This window comes from Palaemon carinicauda, chromosome 17 (genome assembly GCF_036898095.1).
Source record: "Palaemon carinicauda isolate YSFRI2023 chromosome 17, ASM3689809v2, whole genome shotgun sequence".
NCBI lineage: Eukaryota > Metazoa > Arthropoda > Malacostraca > Decapoda > Palaemonidae > Palaemon > Palaemon carinicauda.
In genome coordinates this window covers 73,267,808-73,287,807 of record NC_090741.1, presented here as the reverse complement: position 1 = coordinate 73,287,807, position 20,000 = coordinate 73,267,808, and the positions used below count along the sequence as shown (strand labels likewise).

The 20,000-nt window shown below is 35.6% G+C and overlaps 1 protein-coding gene across 1 annotated transcript in view; it reads left to right on the top strand.

Annotated features, from left to right (window-relative positions):
* LOC137656129 (uncharacterized) overlaps window positions 1-20,000 on the top strand; it is a 41,298-nt gene that overhangs the window by 7,901 nt on the left and 13,397 nt on the right. Inside the window, exon 2 of the mRNA XM_068390308.1 lies at window positions 14,167-14,229. Coding sequence (XP_068246409.1) covers window positions 14,167-14,229 — 63 coding nt within the window. The remainder of the gene's footprint in view (window positions 1-14,166; window positions 14,230-20,000) is intronic.

The window sequence follows — 20,000 nt, the reverse complement described above, 5'->3', positions numbered from 1 at the left end:
AAAATTGTCCCCTAAAAATGCAAAACAACAATTATAACTCCAAAGCATTATACGTTGTAACTCTTTCCAAACTCGTTCACATCACATTGACAACACAAACTCTCCAAAAAAAAAAAAAAAAAAAAAAAAAAAAATCCCTGAAACCTTCCTTGGCCCGTTGGATATTAGGGGGAGGGGGTTAATGTGAAGTTAGAGGGTCACCCTCTACTACAGGTACAGGAGTAGGTGGTGGTTGTGCTGGCCACTGGCATACTCACCTTAGGGCATACCTTCAGCGGGGCATACCTTCACCCACTCCCATTAATTTTCGCCACACTGCTATGCTTCCCCCTACCCGGACCACGGTCCCCTAGCGGCCTCTGTCCATACCTAGACCCCTTTTCTTCATCTCTTACCTCTGCGTCTTCACAACAGACACAGCCCTTGCGAGAGCTTCTGGTGTCTTAGTCCCTCAGAAGAGAGCCAGAATGTTGCTACGAATTTGTTCAAGATGCAATATGCAACAAGGTCTTAACCCATTTTAGCCATCTGTTATCAATAAAATATTTCCAGTTTTATTTAACTATTAATCTGTTAAAGCTTATTATTCGGGTGATTTCTTCGGTGGGCGTGTTTATTAACAGATTATTCGTTATTGACCAGTTTTCGATTAAAATATTTAGGCCAGTTTTTTAGCCATTATTATTCACTGGTTCAACAAGAACTGATACTCCAACTCATCTTTATATCTACGGTAATTATGTTGTTAGCAATAATTAATAACCGAGTACAGTACATGTGATTATATTATTCAAGTAATTTCCTGAGCAATTGTTTCAGTTATATAAACAACTGTCTGCATTCGATTCTTATATACTGGTTAATTCTATGACTAAAATTTTTTGTTTATGACTAAACTGTAGTAGTCAATTGTAAATTTTGATAATTTACTTTTACTAGACATATATATGATCACATGTTATTTCTGACTACTTATGATATGATTTAATTTCTTTTTTTCCCCCTTACAGGAGCATTACCTTAAGAGCATAATGTAACTGGAAAATCCCATTACAGTTTGTTAGATCAAATTCTTTAAAATTACTAACAATAACAATAATAAAAATAGCAACAACAATATTAATCCACCAAAGAAACTACCAAGCACACCTTGTTGCGGTACAGAGCGGTCATGATATATTCTCCGCTAAAGTACGGCAATTATGAGCAAAATATGACGGGGACGAGTCTATCTTATATTTTAATGCCGTAACAATATTTATATTATAAAGAATATCAATACATGCAGCGAAGGCATATCATTTAATGTGTGAATTAGCTCTTAAAATTACGAACATTACACGAACAAGAGTGGTGCAAGTTAATACATAATTACCGTGTTTATCAGACCTTCCTCTTTGTCCAATGAAAATATAAGCGGTAATTTTCGACGGAGGAAATACGCCCTTAAGAATAGAGAAGAGTCAATAATGGAGTACGAAATATAACCAATTTTTACCTTCAAACTCTTCTTTCTAACGAAGAGCTATTTTGTATATAATAACACCGTTTACATCCTAGATCGAAATCTTCCTTTTAATATGAATATAGCGACACCAAAATAGAAAATCTCCCTTCCTGAAGTTAATATCAAGCTTGTCATACCTAAAATAAATCGAGGAAAAATAAATGCCCAGTTTTTATCACTACAAAAAAACTTACGAGGAACAAAAAGTTTGTGACCTAACTACAGGAAAATGCAAATTATATAAAAAATGCCAAGTTAGATATAAATCTGCTAGACGACACATGACAAAGGCAAAGTCTATGTCGCATCAGCATGAAAACCACAAATACAGAATAACGTGCGTGTAATACCACCAAGAAAATTGCAAATATATATGAAGTTTGCGTTATGGCTGTAAGAAGACGGTAAATATGATATACCAGGTGAAGATAGGTTTAGTCTTTCAAGTGCTTAAAACTCAATTTAAGAAGCCAAACTTTGGAGTACCAAGCGGCATAGTTGATTTTTTTAAGAATGATAAAGGATTGAAGTTTTGGGGAGTTCTTTTACGGAAGGTGTTACCATGACGATTGTACAAACCACCATTAATGTACACTGAGCATCATTGTGGGATATAATTATTTTTTTCTTAAATAAATTGAGGGATATCTTCGTACTCATTAGAGGATGTGAAGTCAAAACCACGCTTCAAAATAGGTAAGGTATCAAATTAGGGTGTCTAGCATCTAGGAAGACCAAACAATAATCCTTTGGAATGAAATTTTAATAAATTCATATTCCCTAGAATTTGGAATTATTTAAGCCTTCAGAGCCTACTAAATAACAACTCGGGTTCTTCCAGATCCTTTGGTATCTGCCAAAACTAGCTGGAATAGTAAGTTAAATTTTGGATTCTGAATTACCCATACGGAATATAATCATAGTCTTTTAAACCCTCTAAGATTCCACTTGCATTTATCAGGTACCTTAAAATCTGCTTGAGACCGAAATGAAATATCAGATTCTTTAATATCTTTAAAAGCATTCATTTAAATATAATTTGAACCTTTAAATTTGCTCAAGGTATATTCATAAATATGTATCCCAAGGAATATGATCAGAACTCATGGTATGTGTAGTTTTTAAAAATTGATCAAAGATTCATTTGGAATTTTGGATAATGCCAAGTGGTGTGCCATCCAACATTTCCCTTCTCTCATTACCAGTAACAAGACAAATACTGATGACGTGTCTCTGCTCCGTGAGGGCTGAACATAGCCTCCGCACGATTATTTATAGTCATTAACCCACACCTCCCTATTTGCCCTCACACTTCTCCCTTCCCCCCTCCCTATAATCCCACACAATCATGTTACCCCTCCATAAATAATGGGTACCTTCCCCAGATCCTTAATATGATGTAAATGGTCACTACCTTTGATATCATCACACTTATTCTAATATAAAACATTCCACAGAGAGAGAGAGAGAGAGAGAGAGAGAGAGAGAGAGAGAGAGAGAGAGAGAGAGAGAGAGAGAGAGAGAGAGGCCAATACTTAGTAACTTGTTCCAAGCATCTACATAAAAATAACAAAATAGGTCATGTGTTTAATATTCAGGAAGCACCTAATTATCCTCATGTGCCTCATCGGCCTTTGGTCTAGGAAATTTTATTACAACTGGAATACAACAAAATCCAAGGAAACTATAAAACTGATTTCAGTAAAGCAATTACATTCTTTCAATAAAACTCCATTATCTGAAACACTAATAAGTGAAAAAAGATATTTAATTACACATCGTGTATGTATGTATGTATATATATATATATATATATATATATATATATATATATATATATATATATATATATGCATATATATATATATATATATATATATAATGTATACGCGTATGTATATACAATGTATAAATATTTAAGGACAGGTAGAGGATAGGTAATGAGTTATTCGCGTGTTCACTCATCATTATACATAAAATGATTTGTTGTATGTAAATACTGATACATATATATATCTATATATATATATATATATATATATATATATATATATATATATATATATATATATATATATATGTACGCACACAACCTAAGGCTTTTCTGAACGGCATATGAATTTACAATTCAGGTTTCCGACCAAGAGCAGAAGTGGCCGCACATATTTTACAGTGTCTTTGTTACAGCGTTCTTCGCAAACCCAACTTTCTATTCTCTTTTTTATTGAACAAGACAAAAGCCAGCCCGTCAGCGTGTCCCTCGCAGGGCCAACCGACTGACGACTCCCGAAGGCCGTGGAAAATCAGACTAATTATTGTTTCTGGTGTGGCTCTCTTACGTTCGAGTGTCCAACACGTCACAGCTGTCAGTAACTCCTGGGAGCTGCCGTTGGCTTCCCCTTTTCTCGTGTTTAATTCTGCATAATTTGCAGACAAAATTAGTGTGTATAGGAAGTGAAAAGCTTTGAGCACCATTTTACATACACACAGATATATATATATATATATATATATAGATATATATATATATATATATATATATATATATATATATATATATATATATATATATATATCGATAGATATAAATTTGTTCTTTTTAATTTATCATCCAAGTGGCTTTCACTAATCATTTCTTCTTTTATCTCAAATCTTAATACTTTTTCCTTTTACATGTTAGCATTCTCTCTTTGGACCTTTGGTCAGCATGTCAATAACCTACATCATATAAGTATTACATGAATTAATAAGCATTGTGGATAATGATAATCAGAAATAAGTAACTGGTATTCCCTTCATCTATTAAACACACTTTCGAGGGATTTTTTCTTTAGAATTCATGTCTGGCTATCTAGATTACTTTCGTAATATCACGATGTGTGGTAAACCTTGTAAATGCTCAAAGCACCAGCCTGTTTGTTGCCATGGAAAGATCTATAACCAATCATTTTTTTTGGGGGGGGATAGAAAGTATACAAGTGACTTATTTACGTCAATTAAAAAAAAATAACGTCAATTAAAAAAAAAATAGTCTTATAACCATTGGGACCTATGTCTTTTCATAAATAACCTGAAATGCCTTCGTGGTAACCACAGAAGGTCCCTATTATGAGAGAGAGAGAGAGAGAGAGAGAGAGAGAGAGTTGCCTCTACATACAAGATTTCCCTTAAGGCAAAAGTGCACTGCCGGCCTTTACTTCCCATCCCTTCTCAAAAGGACCATTTACCTCTTATAAAACACATGCCTGGCTATCAACGAGACAATAGATTCTACGGCCGGTGATGTAAAACTTTATTAGCATGTCGAGTCTCGTGGTATTTCGAGATTTGTGGTCGAAAGCTTATCGCCTTTAGGAACGCCAGCGTCAAACCGACGGCGGTTGCCGACTTTCCGTTGCCTTTGTTTTCATTTTCTTTTCTTATTCTTACATGCTGCTGGAAAGGAAGTTCTTATAGGCCAAGATGCTATTATATGCACCCATTTTGAATATGTGCAGCTTTTCTTTTCATGCTCTATGATATCCTCCGGTTAATATATAAGGCGTTGCTCTTATCCCTCAGGTAAGGTGTTGCTAGTGTTGTTTGTTTTATTTTGGAGAAGACGCTTCTGGTGTCAGGCATCAGAAAATTTTATGTACAAAAAATCTGGAAAACTTTATCAATAACAGCCAAGCTTACTAAATCGACGAAAATCCACAACAGCAGCTTGGTCATAGTCCGGCAAGTTTGTGCACTAAAGATGTTTTTGTAGAAGAATACTTCTATCCCATGTCCTCATTAAGCCAAGGCAAAAGGAGCCCCGATAAGTTCTTTCAACGCACCAAAAGTCGTTAATTCCGAGCCTTTGAGAAAGGAACCTCCTCCATAGCCTACGCCGTGGCAAACTCCAAAAGGCGCCTGTACCTGGCTATACCTGGTGGTGACTTTCAGTCGTAAACAACGTCCGAGTTGCTTTGTGCCCGGTCGAATTACTGTCAGAATATAAATGACGAAACCATCATCCCTTGAACCTTAATACCCTGGTTACCGTCGCACCCGAAAGTGACACGTGAATAGCGTGAATAGAGACGCCCCTCTGCTGAACGGGATCTAATCCTTAGTCTTGCAAATTCCACAGGTAGTGGATTCCGTTTACTCCTTTCAGCCTCTGTTCAGTGTTCCTGTGTTGGGTGTTTTGATACCATAAAGGATTTGAATATTGTGGATAATGGAGTCTTTTGTCCGAGTTTTCCAAGAAATTTTATAAAACAAAAAAACGTATTTAAGGCTCGAATACTTTTTTCCAGAATTTTTAAGAAGTTCCGAGGGTCAAAATATAAAAGCATAGGCTCCAAAACTTTTTTTTAAAGGACTTTTGATAATATACGAGGCGAAAAACCCAGGCTACTGTAAATACTTCTACATTTCAAAGTATTTTTAAACATGAAAACTAAGGATGGCAGGTCAAGTAAATAGGCAAAAACCAAAATCCTACTTTTTTTTGTAAAGCAGTAAAATTCATTAAAGAACAGTGTGACATGTTACAATATGTGAATTATATTACATTTGAATCAAAATTATTTACAGCGATAAGTGTTTACCTTTAATGGCTTTAACCAAAACTCGTGAGATTTTTTTTAAAAGCTAAAGAAATTATACGGGAAGTGGAGAAAGTTCTACCCAAGTAATTCAATTCACTTTCTGGAGAAACTTCTCTTTTTAAAGTTGGTTCTATTTTCTTATCCTAAGTACAGGGGCCATTCAATTCTTTGGAAGCTTACTTGGCATTTCAACATCCCCTTTAGCTCAAGGTAGCTTGTCCTATACGAAGGTGTGCATTCAAGCCCAAAGACAGAGAGGACTTCACTTTCGGTACTATGACTTCTAGTCTAAGATCTCCCGCCTAGAAACAAGGTCTTAGGCTCTATGCGATCATCAACGATCAAACAAGGCTTTGGCACACGTATTTGCCTTTTACTGTCATTAGAGAGAAACTAATTTTTCACAAATTTTACGATAACAGGAAAGTCTGAAAAAATTAAGCAATCCAAAAAAAATCAACACGCTATAAACGAAATTAATTATAAGCTTATATTATTGTTCAGTAACACGAGAGAATTTAAGAAGAGACAAACAAAAACTACTTTCAGATTCTAACGGATTATATGAAGTTGGTTAAAACAATGTAATTTTCTTTAATTTCCCAACATTTTTTATTGCATTAAAAACCTGTTTTCAAATTCCATTTCTTCTTTCTTTTCCATCCATCATTAGTTATCTGTTCAATCATGACCTCCTATAGATTTCCTCCTCTTCCTCCCAATCTATTAACACAACCACTCTTCCTTTTCTGATAATTAAGTACCTACTATCCCATTCTTATCAATCCAACACCAGTCTTCAATTCGTGCTACTCCCATCTAACCCTTCTTCCATAAATTCATATCTCCCCTTCTTTTACTGGTCTCTGTTACCCTTACTCCACACAACTCTGCAGGAGTCTGACCGTCTTCCCGTTCCCTACCCTTCACCCTCCTTCTCCCCTACCTACTTTACTCTGATCAACCCATGAAGGATGATCGTAATTGATAAAACAAGCAGCGATCGATTAATTTGAAGATCAATGAACGACGCCAACCGATACAACTGTCGGGCCGCGTGACGGATCGCCGGCCAGAACAATGAGTCGACGTAACATCGGGCTCAGTCCGAAACCATCTACTGTGTCCGTCGTCATGTTAGAAAACAAATAATCATAATAACAAAAGATAGAGATGGAAGGGGATGGAGGATGGGCTAGCCCTAGTGCCCGAATAGGGGCACTTACGGCTGGAGGCTGCCAGAAGGATGGGAAGAGAAAGCACTGTTGGTAGAAGATTGTAAGGATGGGGAACTGAGATAAAAATGCAAAAATCTAGTTGGGAAAAGTTAGCACTAACATGGGTATTGGGTGCTGGGATGGACCCAGATATGTTTACAGAGCAGGCAGAGGCGGAGGTATAAGATAAACAAGAGAAAAACACGCATGGTATTGAGATAACGTACGATAACTCGCAGACTGATAAGATCAATCTGTCACTGGAAGCAATAGGGTTGAGGATTTCATTTATGTGTCTGAGAGAGAGAGAGAGAGAGAGAGAGAGAGAGAGAGAGAGAGAGAGAGAGAGAGAGAGAGAGAGAGAGTTTACTTTGTAGTGAGCATTGCCTATCATAAGCTCCTATAGAGATACAATTTCATGAAAGTGTAACAGAGAGAGAGAGAGAGAGAGAGAGAGAGAGAGAGGGTAGTATTATTGCATATAGTTAACATAAACACATTCAACAATAGACTTACCCCTTTTAAAACGCTATCTTGACGGTATATGGGCCATGCCTCCTCTATTCACCAAACCCATTGATGCCGTTGCGATGGGGTTTTAAAGAGCAACGTTGATCACGACTTCCTCTGGTTAAGGGATGGGCGTAGATACATACATTCAGAGAGAGAGAGAGAGAGAGAGAGAGAGAGAGAGAGAGAGAGAGAGAGAGAGAGAGAGAGAGAGAGAGAGTTGATGACGGAGACGAGTGGTAAAAAACTAGTGATAAGTAACTAGTCTAAAAGGAGGTTGGGAAGAAGTCTATTTCTAAACTAGGAAAATCGAACCTAGAATACCTGTGTAATGAATGGAACCACCTGCATAAAGGACTAAATTTCCTTTTAATTCTTTATGAATTCGGGGATAGCTGAGAACCGAGTTTGAAAGCACACAAGGGTAGGGCTTTAGCTTTTACAAACCTTAAGAGAACTAAAGTCTATGGGAAATGTCATGAGTTACCTTAATTTATCAAAGTTTGGAACCGCACTTCTTTGGGATATTTAGAATTCACAATTTTGAAAGAAAAAAACATAAAAACTAATGTAAAATTTCTTGCCTATAATAAATGAAAGCGAATCTATGTAGGCGGTGACAGCATGTGATACTTTATGCAAGTCTAAAAGTCTTAAATGAAATACTGTAGTTGACTTAGAGGAAGGTTCTTAAGTGTCACAGAAATATTCGTAACGTATACGTAAAAGAATCAATAACGTAATATTGTACATTATCAAGGTTCAAATAACCACTGAAATAAATACAGAATTCCGTCTTAAAATAGCTGAGCTGAAGATGAATTCACAAAGCTTAGAGAATAAATTTCTCTCTTCTCCACAGAAAATACTCAAGAAAAATCAAATCGCCATGTCCTCTCCGACAGGACATCCAAACTGCCATGTCTTTACTCTTTTTATGACTTACTCTTCCCGTGGTTTACTGTCCTTGGCGCAGATGGACGGTTGCGATAAGGACTGGAGTCTATTGACTCCTGAAGGAGGTGTATTTTTTCCTGCCAGAGAGGACATCGGCATAAATCACGCAGAATGAGACGTTTCGTGTGCCTCCAAGTGACATTTTTTCATTTTATGAGACCCTCCCATTCTTGATCAACAATTCAGTTGGCCCACGACTCTCAAGAGATGACACTCACATAAGGGTTAAATGACCCTTTTTATATAAGGTGGTTTAAATCTTTATTTGGTTAAGGCAAGTTTTTCATAGTTGCAATTTATCACAGCAGGAATGTATTTGTCTGAGGTCAAGCAAGTTGTGCGTTTATCTTATAAAAAAAAAAATGGTAAAATAATAAAACTTATAGTTTTAGTTTTCGCATCCTACGAATTAAGTTGTCGGTAATAAAGTATGCGCTTATAATATTCACGAAGTACAAATGAGCTTTGATTTTTGAGCATTGATTTATAGTTTTTTCATTAAGGTATTTTTCACATAGTCAAAAGTTTATGCTTTGTTTAGTTGGGTCATTTCGTAATCTAGGGAGATTTCAACTCAGCATAGACACCAATCTGCCAAGTTAACATGGTAACAAACAACTCGCGAAGACCAACGTCTACAGAATAGAAAGCTTTATGAACCATTATACCATTATATATATATATATATATATATATATATATATATATATATATATATATATATATATATATATATATATATATATATATATAGTATATGATAAATTTTGCACATTTAGACGTGTTTTTCATATTCAAATAAGCCATATATATTTTTGATGCATTAATGTCTGGATTCTCTTAACGACCTCGGGATCAGAGCCCCAGGCGTGTGTGTGTAGAAATCACACATCTAACACGTGGAAAGCATACATTTTGTACTACAACCACGAAAGTTAACATGACTAGAATTGGAGTCAGTACTTTCTTGTTCTTGACATCATAGAACTTAAAAATAACAAGACGAAGTACTTACTCCAATCAAGTCTTTCCACTTTTCCTTTTGTGTGTATATATATATATATATATATATATATATATATATATATATATATATATATATATATATATATATATATATATATAGTTGAATTCACCAAGTAGACAATGGGTGAACTTTGACAAGTACACTTATTTATTATCTCTTTCGAATTTCAAATTCGCTTTCCAACCGCCCAATAAAAATTCCTTCAAAAAAATAAAAGTATTCATAATACAAGACTAGTATAAGTTTGTAAAGTAACATCTATTTAATGTGAAAATAAGTGATATTTGAGGAATGAAGACTATAAAAAAAATCAAATCACCACAAACAGAATAAAAATGCAATTTGAAAAATTTGAAGATACTGCTGATTCACAGGAAGTCCTTCATTCAAAATAAAACCTCAATATTGCTATGCAACAAACACGAAACTATATTCTGAAGAGGATTTCATAATAATAATAATAATAATAATAATAATAATAATAATAATAATAACAATAATATAACTTATATTTGAAGTTGACTTACATACACAAAAATATATAGTGTCTCGTGAAGCTTCCTAGCTCAACGACGAAAGCTTATCAATCTCATAATGGTATCAACAACAATATCAATAATAATAATAATAATAAGAGCAATAATAATAATAATAAATGGTTTACAGATTGGTGAAGTATGTATTTCAATCTTATTTCTTTATTCTAGCAGAGATAAAATCCATTTGTGTTCGAGTTCCTCAAAAGATTCCCAAATAAAATTTAGGAACATGATTAAGAAATCCTTATAACATTATTATAGGTTTAATTCAATCTTGTAGCGGAACTTTCAAATTATGAAAAGAAACATCATCCAACGAAACAATCAGGACTTTCCTTGCCACATTTAAGGACCTTAAATTCATCTAAATATTCCTCAAAGGATAATTAAAACGATTTGCATGCAATCCCCAACTAATTAACGCTGGTTTCTTTAAAACATGAACCATAGAATAATTAATATGATTAAAAGAAAAACTTTCTCATGACACGTAGAGTAACCTTAGAATCATTAATGATCGGACGATTTCGCATTCAGGGCAAGTTCCAGACCAACTGGCCTGGCCGCGGCTTAGGCTTAATGGATTTCGACAATGCCAGTTCCTGATCAGTTAGCACAGGCTTAGGCTTAATGGTGTTCGGCGTCTATTTGGTCTCCATTGTCGCCGGGCTTATCGGCCGTGTTACTCAAACTTGGAAACTTTGTCCGTGTCAACAATGAAAAGTGTGTTTGTCCAGAAAACAAGAACGTAAATTCCTTTTGTGTGCGTTTGTATGTGTGTACGGCACGGATTTCTTTTTCCAGTTGTGTTTTTGCGTGTGTGTATAGTGAGAATTTATTTGCTAGGCGTCTCAGTTTGCATGTCTTAGAGAGAGAGAGAGAGAGAGAGAGAGAGAGAGAGAGAGAGAGAGAGAGAGAGAGAGCAGCTGAATATGTTTGTTATTCCATTTGTCTTTGTTTGCACTCATGTGCGTCAAGGCTGGTTCACTGCGTGACAGGTGTATGTAACCAATAATTTTCATTTAGTATCAAGAGCGTATGGTGACAATACCCGCAAGCAATACAAAATGTGAGATAGGAATGGAAGGTGAAAGTTTTATATACAGTATATATATATATATATATATATATATATATATATATATATATATATATATATATATATACATATATATATATATATATATATATATATATATATATATCTGCCAATATTAAATAATCTTAATTTCACTTGGTATTGAAACGGGGAATTTAGACTTCACATTCGTAATACTAGAATCTTCCAAGTATTATGAACATGTTTACGACACTTGAAAAAAAATCTCAAGAAATTTGACATAGTACAATTGATGAAAAATCAATCTGCCATAAAACCACTGTAATTATAGCATCATTAAAGTCCATTAGTTACAACACAATGATTTCAGAACTTAGTTTTTCAGAAACGTGTGTGAAATATACTAAGCTATATATTATATCTACGGCAAACTGTAAATGCTATAAATAAGCAAACTCCCAATGCAAATATTTTCCCTCCATCACATTATGTACATAAGTTTAATTCTGATAGACGTTCATGTTCACTACTCAAGACCGGCCCTTTGTCCCTATCGTGAGAAAAGAGGGACAGGGGAGGGAGGGGGTTGCGCACGGTGAAGGGTGAGGGTGCACACACAACCACCCTTCAAAAGAGGCCTGAAGGATACCTAGATGTTTATTGAACCTCTGCAAAGCAAATAGAAGCCGGACGAAAAAAGGTGGGTGTCGGCTAAACTATATACAGTATATACATCAGTAATAAAAATAAAAATATCAATACTAATAATCATAGTAAAAATAGTAAATATAAGAAGGTAATAATGGCAACAAAAGGGATTGTGCAGCCTCAATAACTACATATATAATAATAAATACTGATTAGCTATTGGGAAAGAGCGACTACACTGATAGTCAAGCGACGGAGACCTTTGGTTTTATGACGGACGAGAAACTTGGGAACCAATATCCAAGAGGGAGATAAAAAATAAAACTTCTGCATGAAGTCAAGCATAAAGTTGTCCATGATTTTGAATTATGTACTATCCTGTTGAACAAAATGTCTTTCTGTAGATTAGTTTCTGATTGATTGATTTGAGGTTTTATGGCATACTGAGATCTAAGGTCATTGACGCAGGACTAGTTTCTGAGAACTGCATTAACAATCCTTAAAGAAGTTTCTACTAAAATTATGACTTGGTGTCTCTAGAGACGCAATATCATTAATTAAGCTTGAGTATATGGATATATAGATCTATATATATATATGTGTATATATATACATACATATATGTGTATATATATAGATATACATATATATCCGTATATATATGTGTGTATATATATGTGTGTGTGTGTGTATATATATATATATATATATATATATATATATATATATATATATATATATATATATATATATATATATATATACACTCTAGAGTTAAGATATCTTTGTGGGGTATTAAAATCGATGACACGTGCATATTTAAGGGAAAAAAACGTTAATGCAGTTTTCATGTTATAGTAAAAACTAAGTGGAACAGTTTATTTAGACTGATGTTGTCTTCGACTTTTTGACGCCACTAAGATATCTAGTAATTGTAACACTGAAGTAACATGACCAAGAATGTGTGTGTATATATATATATATATATATATATATATATATATATATATATATATATATATATGTGTGTGTGTGTGTGTGTGTGTATGTGTGTGTGTGTGTGTAAATATATAAACATATACTACCCAGCCCAAATTACCACGAACTTTTCAACTTTCTTCTAAGAAAGCGTTTCATCCCCCTCACCTCATAGGTTTTCCTTTTTCTGTTACTTTTCAGAACCGTCTTTTGCAATCGGCGTCCAAACAAACCATCCTCTCTTAGTGTCAACAAAAGATGAGGTATCCCCCATTCCCACCTCTTCAGTGGAGGAGGGATATGGGAAGGTATTCTTCCTCCAAGGGGAAGAATGAGGGCACTGGTATAGGTTTCTCCTTTCAAGATCTTGCGAAGGGGACCTTAAGGATCATAATCGCTTTTTTTTTTTTTCAAAGAAGAAAAACTGGGGGGATTAGGAGGGAGGGAAGGAGGGCGGGAGGAAAATAAGGCACAAGGAAAATAGCAGGCAAAATGTTAAACAAACAAGTCTTAAAACGAACGCAAGTTTGGGAGAAAGATGGAGTGTTTTCTTCGGCCGTATTTACTTGTTTGTGTTTGCACGTGTACTTAAGAGTGCGGCCGATCCTATTTCATACAGTCCCGCAAGGCGCTCTTTACCTATTTCGCCTTGGAGAAGACGAAATCGGTTTAAGTTCTTCCTTTTTCTATGATATTTATATTTTCGAAGGCAAACAGATGTACATCAGGTCGTTTTTCGAGAATGCTTCAAGACTATTAACGTCTTTTAAGACAAAAATAAACCTAAATTGCAATATTTTGAACAAGATATATTTTCTACGTCAAAGGAGGCAATATTGCTAAAAAAAATAGTTTTAAACTATTTTCTCAATGATGGAAAATTGTATATTTGGCAGCGAGGCGAAAATGAAAATATAAACCCCACATATGTATATACATGTACATAATTGTTGATTATTCAAAATTCATTTAATATCTACCAAATCGTAAAAGTACCTATCAATATTACATGAAGATATATATATTTCTGAGTTTTTCTACAACCACTGAATTCTTTTCTTATACTTTTAGCTGAAAAAACAACCAACATAAAATGTCATTTTTTCCAATTATAAAAAATGTAATTACATTTCTCTTCCCCAGTTCGAGACCGACATATCCCGACAGGACGATGCCAGTTGTCGCCACAGCTCAAACTGCCTAACGGTAAGTAGACACGGAAATGTGATTTTCCCAAGCTCTTTCAATTACTTTCTTATAGCAATTACGGATTTGTTCTTAAAATTCCCTTATTTCAGTTTGTCTCATATTCACTGGTTTTATTTAATGACTCAACCATTAGTCAATCTATTCGTCAGTTTGTATTCGTCTATATCTACAGGCAGGTATTTTTTTTTTTTTTTTTTTGGGGGGGGGGGGCTCTATAAAGATACTTTCCTGAACGGAGAAACAACTTCAAAGCAATAACAACAGCAACAACAAAACTGTATGACCAAGAATGACACCAATTTGTTAATTTTTTTCTTTACATAAAAAAGGACAACTACAGACAGATCCATGCAACTGTTTATAGAGTCGAGAAATCTTTATTATCAAAGAAAAACATCTACCTACTCTATGATTTGGATTTACATTTAGGCTATAAAGCCGCAGGCTGGGGCCTGTGGTGCCAATCATCTCTCACCGACTGTCTCTATGATTGTATCAGTAAATGGCTTACAAACATTGACTCGTACAAACATGTTATGAAACTAAATTAACGATATATAAGAAAGGACAATATAGAAATACGAGGGCAAATCAGTCATTTCTTTACGTGTCGATATAGTTTTGTCCTTATTTATATAATTTACAATTGAACAATTGATTGATCTAACCCTACCTCATTTTTCATAGCTATTTTGCGCAATTATTTCAATGATTCACGTTTTAGATTAATTAATTAATTTCCAAACTATCAATGACTTCAATTATTCACATTTTTTTCAAAATTCATTAAAGCTTTACATCTTTTACTTGTACCAATTACTGTCATTTACAATGTGCTTAGGGTGGGTTATAAACCGCCACATTAGCACCGACATCTCGAGAAAGCTTTATCATTAATCACTACGCAATATTAAATCAAGGACGCCCACGTAATTTTGACAAATACTAGTCTTACGATGATTATCCTCTTTCTTCATTAAAATGTGAGACCTACAATGAATATGCGAGTTTTATCCTCCTTTTTTCTTTAATGGTACCCGCCTCATTATACGTCATTCACGGTTGTGAAGAGACACACAAGGCCAAATTTTGCTGGAATTTCATCGGCATTATGTGGGGTGATGAGGCACCTTTTCCGAGGGTGGAGTTCTTACTTCACCCAGATAGTAGACTTATGTGGGATTCTGCCATACTTATCTAAAGGAACAGAGGTTGTTGTTTAGTAGTAGTAGTAGTAGTAGTAGTAGTAGTAGTAGTAGTTGTTGTTGTTGTTGTTGTTGTTGTTGTTGTTGTTGTTGTTGTTGTTTGAAAAGAGTAAGGGTCTGTTAAGGTTTTTTTCAAATCGACAATTTGTCAGAAATTTTTTAAAGGGAATGAAGTTCTGTCGGAGGAGGAGGGGGGGGGCCTGCTGTCAAGAGTTAGAGTGCTTTAGACTTGAAAAATAATATTTTTTAAAGTAGTTTTAAACAAGCGATCAAGCAGATGCGGGTTTAGGTTTATCAAAGTAACTTTGGGAGTGGTGTACCTTCATGATTGTCAACTAGCCCTCGGAATAAGTATTAATGAAATAGTTGTTCGGAAAAGTATTACTAAAGTAGTAGTTCTAAAGAGTTACTTTGTGGAGTAGCCTCATGTGCGTCATGGAAACGGAAGCCGGAATGGTTTAGAGGAGGAATAACTTCATTTTTCCAACGCTTGAATTTCTGGTCGATTCGTCCGATTAAATCGAGAACGATTAACGTCGTCGTCGTAGACCTGTTGTGGACAACTGCATTTACTAAATCTTAGGAGTGAGGGTATTGCAATGGTCAATGAAAGCCAATATTTCATGAGGCAAATATCTTATACAAAACGAGAGAGAGAGAGAGAGAGAGAGAGAGAGAGAGAGAGAGAGAGAGAGAGAGAGAGAGAGAGAGAGAGAGAGAGAGAGAGAGGTGCATACCTTCGGTTGGAAATGAAATATGTAAGTAACGCAGAATCACCTTTGGGAGCTTCAATTATGAGTATTGTAGGATTTGGGGGCTGTTACATAATAGAGCAAGGAGTAAACAATAGCATTTCGCCACGATGGATACCAGAGGGAGCCTTCCAACTCTATCTGGACTTTTCATCTGCTGGTTACATTCAGTTCCTCAATCGGCCGTTGGATCTCCTCTGCGCCTCCAGGAACTGCCACTGGGATCCCATTCATCTCTCAAGTGGGATCTAACTTATACGGAATTTGCCGTGGCCTAAACTGATGCCTTTTCCGTTATATTGCAAAGAAAAAATCATAGCATTAGCTAAATATTATCCGTGCCATTATCATACGATTGGCAAGAGATTAATTTTCTAAATTTTTCCCATGCTCAATTTTTGTCGTTATGTGGACAGTATACAATAATAATTTCCTTACAGTTTTATGAAATATTAATAAAACATTCAATTTACAGTTTTTCCATTAGCCAATCAGATATTGTTGGTTCATATGTTGTCAGTTCCATGTTCTAGCCAGAATGTCAATGGTCCCTTATCACACTGAATACTGTGATATGGCTCCATAACTAAGATCTGTAAGACAACATATTGTACGTAATCCTACTTACCAAGATCTATAAAGATAACAAGTCTATATATTCGCACAACCCATTTATCTATATGCATTTCAACTAACCTCAATAGAAAAAAAAAACATTCACTATGATTTCCACCTCTTGACATCAACAGCTGCTGACGAAGAGCAGTTATCGGCAACAAAAGGCTGACCAAACGGTAATGACCATAAGGTATTCTTTCACTTTTCCCACTGATCTTTCTCAATACTGCATCGGACAGCTGATTAATAATCGGTCCTTCCCACGGACGTCAACGTTTTGCATGTGTTTCTGATTGAGTGATTGGAGTTGCTAGATTTTAGAGTCAGTTCATGTGAATGCAAAAAGGTGGTGTTTAGGGGTAGTGTAGTGCGAGGGATAGTTGTGGTGATTGACTTTGCAAGATGATAAAGCAGATATCAAAAGATAAAAGGGAAACATTATTGATTTGGATATTACAGACGAACTATGATAATTATTACTTGTACGACTATCTAGTACAACAACAACAACAACAATAATAATAATAATAATAAATAAATAATAAGAATAATCATCATCATCACATTATTAAACCTAATACTATCCGTGAAGTAGAGGACTGAGACAAATGGCATTAAAATATAAGGAACCTATAAGAAATATAAAAAAATTTCTTATTGATTGGAATAAAAATCATGCAAATAAACGCACAAGCTTGCATAAAACTGCAAAGTAAAAGGCAAAAATTATAAACTGCATTAAAAAATAAAAATGAACAGTTATTTGCAAGGAACTAAAAATGTGAAAATCAATATCTCCAAAACTTTATAAATACCGACGTAAAGAATTAAAATTTGCATAGCATTGGGTAAATGTGCGACCAAATATAAAACTTAAAAAAAAGAATGCAGACGAAAGGAGAGATCAAATAGAATTCGACCGAGGGGGCCGGGTTCTTGAAACCCAGGCGTTGTTAACTTCGACAAAGGCTACGAGGGAACAGATAACGTCCTGGCCTTGTCCATTGTTCGTAGGATCTGCGCCTTCCATCCTCCTTTGGCGAAGGAGAGTGACCAGGCTGCTGTGGAGTCATTTATTGGGACGGCGGCCCGATATTTAGCGGGATGGAAGCTAATACTCTTGAAATTGGATGCCAGAATTAGGAGAAAGGACCACATAGAGAGGAGCAGTGGTTGGAGGGGTAAAGGGGGGAGGGGGGAATTAAGCTTGATTCAGGCGTCTAGCACAACTAATAACCGGGTTGATGGAGTCAGCTAATGTAATAAAAGCCGTGATCGCCCCCCAAAAAAATTTCTTTTAAATATGAATGTACGATACAAGAAAAAAAAAATATATACACATTCTCTGTTATTTATCTTTGGACTGAAATCTTGGAATGTACGATCTTCAGTTTTTCTGCAGTTTATCAGAAGTGGAAATTCACTTTAACTACCCAAGAGATGTTTTCCCCTCTTCTCGGCTGCATCAAATATTTTTCGGCCACTGCAGTGAGAGAGAGAGAGAGAGAGAGAGAGAGAGAGAGAGAGAGAGAGAGAGAGAGAGAGAGAGAGAGAATCCACTTATCACAATCCCAAGACGATTCGGGCTATCCACATGAGAGAGCAAAACATATGGAAATCTCGCCCGTAGCAGATCTTGGATAAGAACTGTTGAATTCGGGATGGAACAGGGAATAAAGTAGAAGAGGAAGGATGGAGATAAATAAGGACTTGATAAAAATCGGGAAAATGGAAAGGATAAATAAGAATGACACATATACTAAGTAGGGACATGTAAGAGATCATGGCCAAGGCGCTCGGGTGAATGAAGTTTAGGGGGATGGAAGCAAATCCCCATGATAAAAAAAAAATAGAACCTAAAGATTGAGACTGGAACAGAAAAATAGCAAGGGCTTAGAGGAGGCTGGAATTGGGGAAGAGCTTTAAGGCCTCCCCAAATCATTCGCTCTCGAGATAGCTCCTCGTGCCTGGCTGCTCCCGATTTGCATCCTTCCGCTCGAAAGCCATAAAGGTCAAAGTGTCGTGCGCAGGGCATTAAGAGTAATAAGATACGATCAATTCATACCATTATGATCATCTTTTGAACCTTAGGTGAATGTAAATAATTCTGACGTGGGGTTTTTAAGACGGTAGGCCAGGTAATGCTCAAGAGGAGGGAGGAGGGGGGTTTGAGATTTGGGAGAAGGGAGGGTGCAGTCCATGAGATTAAGCCAGTGAGTGGAAAGATGATGTACAGGAGTCTCTCTCTCTCTCTCTCTCTCTCTCTCTCTCTCTCTCTCTCTCTCTCTCTCTCTCTCTCTCTCTCCGTCGGCTTGCTTTCTTTGGTGGCAGAAGCAGCAGCAGCAGCAGCAGCAGGAGCCAAATTGGGATCATGGGTATCTGGAACCCAACGGGGGAGAGGATTTAGAGGTGGGGTATGATTAAGACCCCGAAGAGGATGCACATTATAAACGCTCGATAGGTTTCGCCTTGAGTTACTCCCAATAGAAATGGTGGATCCTGTGAAATGTGGGTATCGAATGATCTCAGCTTCTTTCATTTCTTTCATTATTATCATCACTATTATTATTTTATTTCTTAGGTGGTTTGTATAAAATACTGTGCATTGAGAAGTCGTTATAAGTTAATCTTCAATGTTGCATTTCCAAATCTTGTTAAGTTTGTTTATAAAAATACAAACTTTTAGGAGTAGGATGAGATAGAGTTTATATATACGTATCTGGATATGGGTATAAAAAATGAAGAAAAGTACCAAGTCCTCTCCATGCAAAATATAAAAACATAAGAAATGTTTCTGGTTGCAATGTCAAAATGTTAAAACATGTATGGAAAGGATAAACAAATCTGAGAAATATTTCCAAATCATATTGATCTGCATTGAAACATTTCCAGATATATGGGAAAAACATTTACATTCAAGTAATTGAATCTCTGTAAACTTGCTTCAATAAAAGAATATGCTTCAATAAGACTTTGGTATTAACAGTAGAGAAAATGTTTTATTTTCCAATTCGAATACTGCGAAAGTAATATTACTACTATCCTAACTCCTAAAACTCTCAACCCTATTTTAAACAATTCCTGTACTTAGGGGCAATTACTTAATTGTCCCGGCCCCCTTAGTTTCCATAATTCTACGGCAATTCGCTCACTCTACTTTGCAGGCCTCTGTTGACATTTCCAATCATACCAA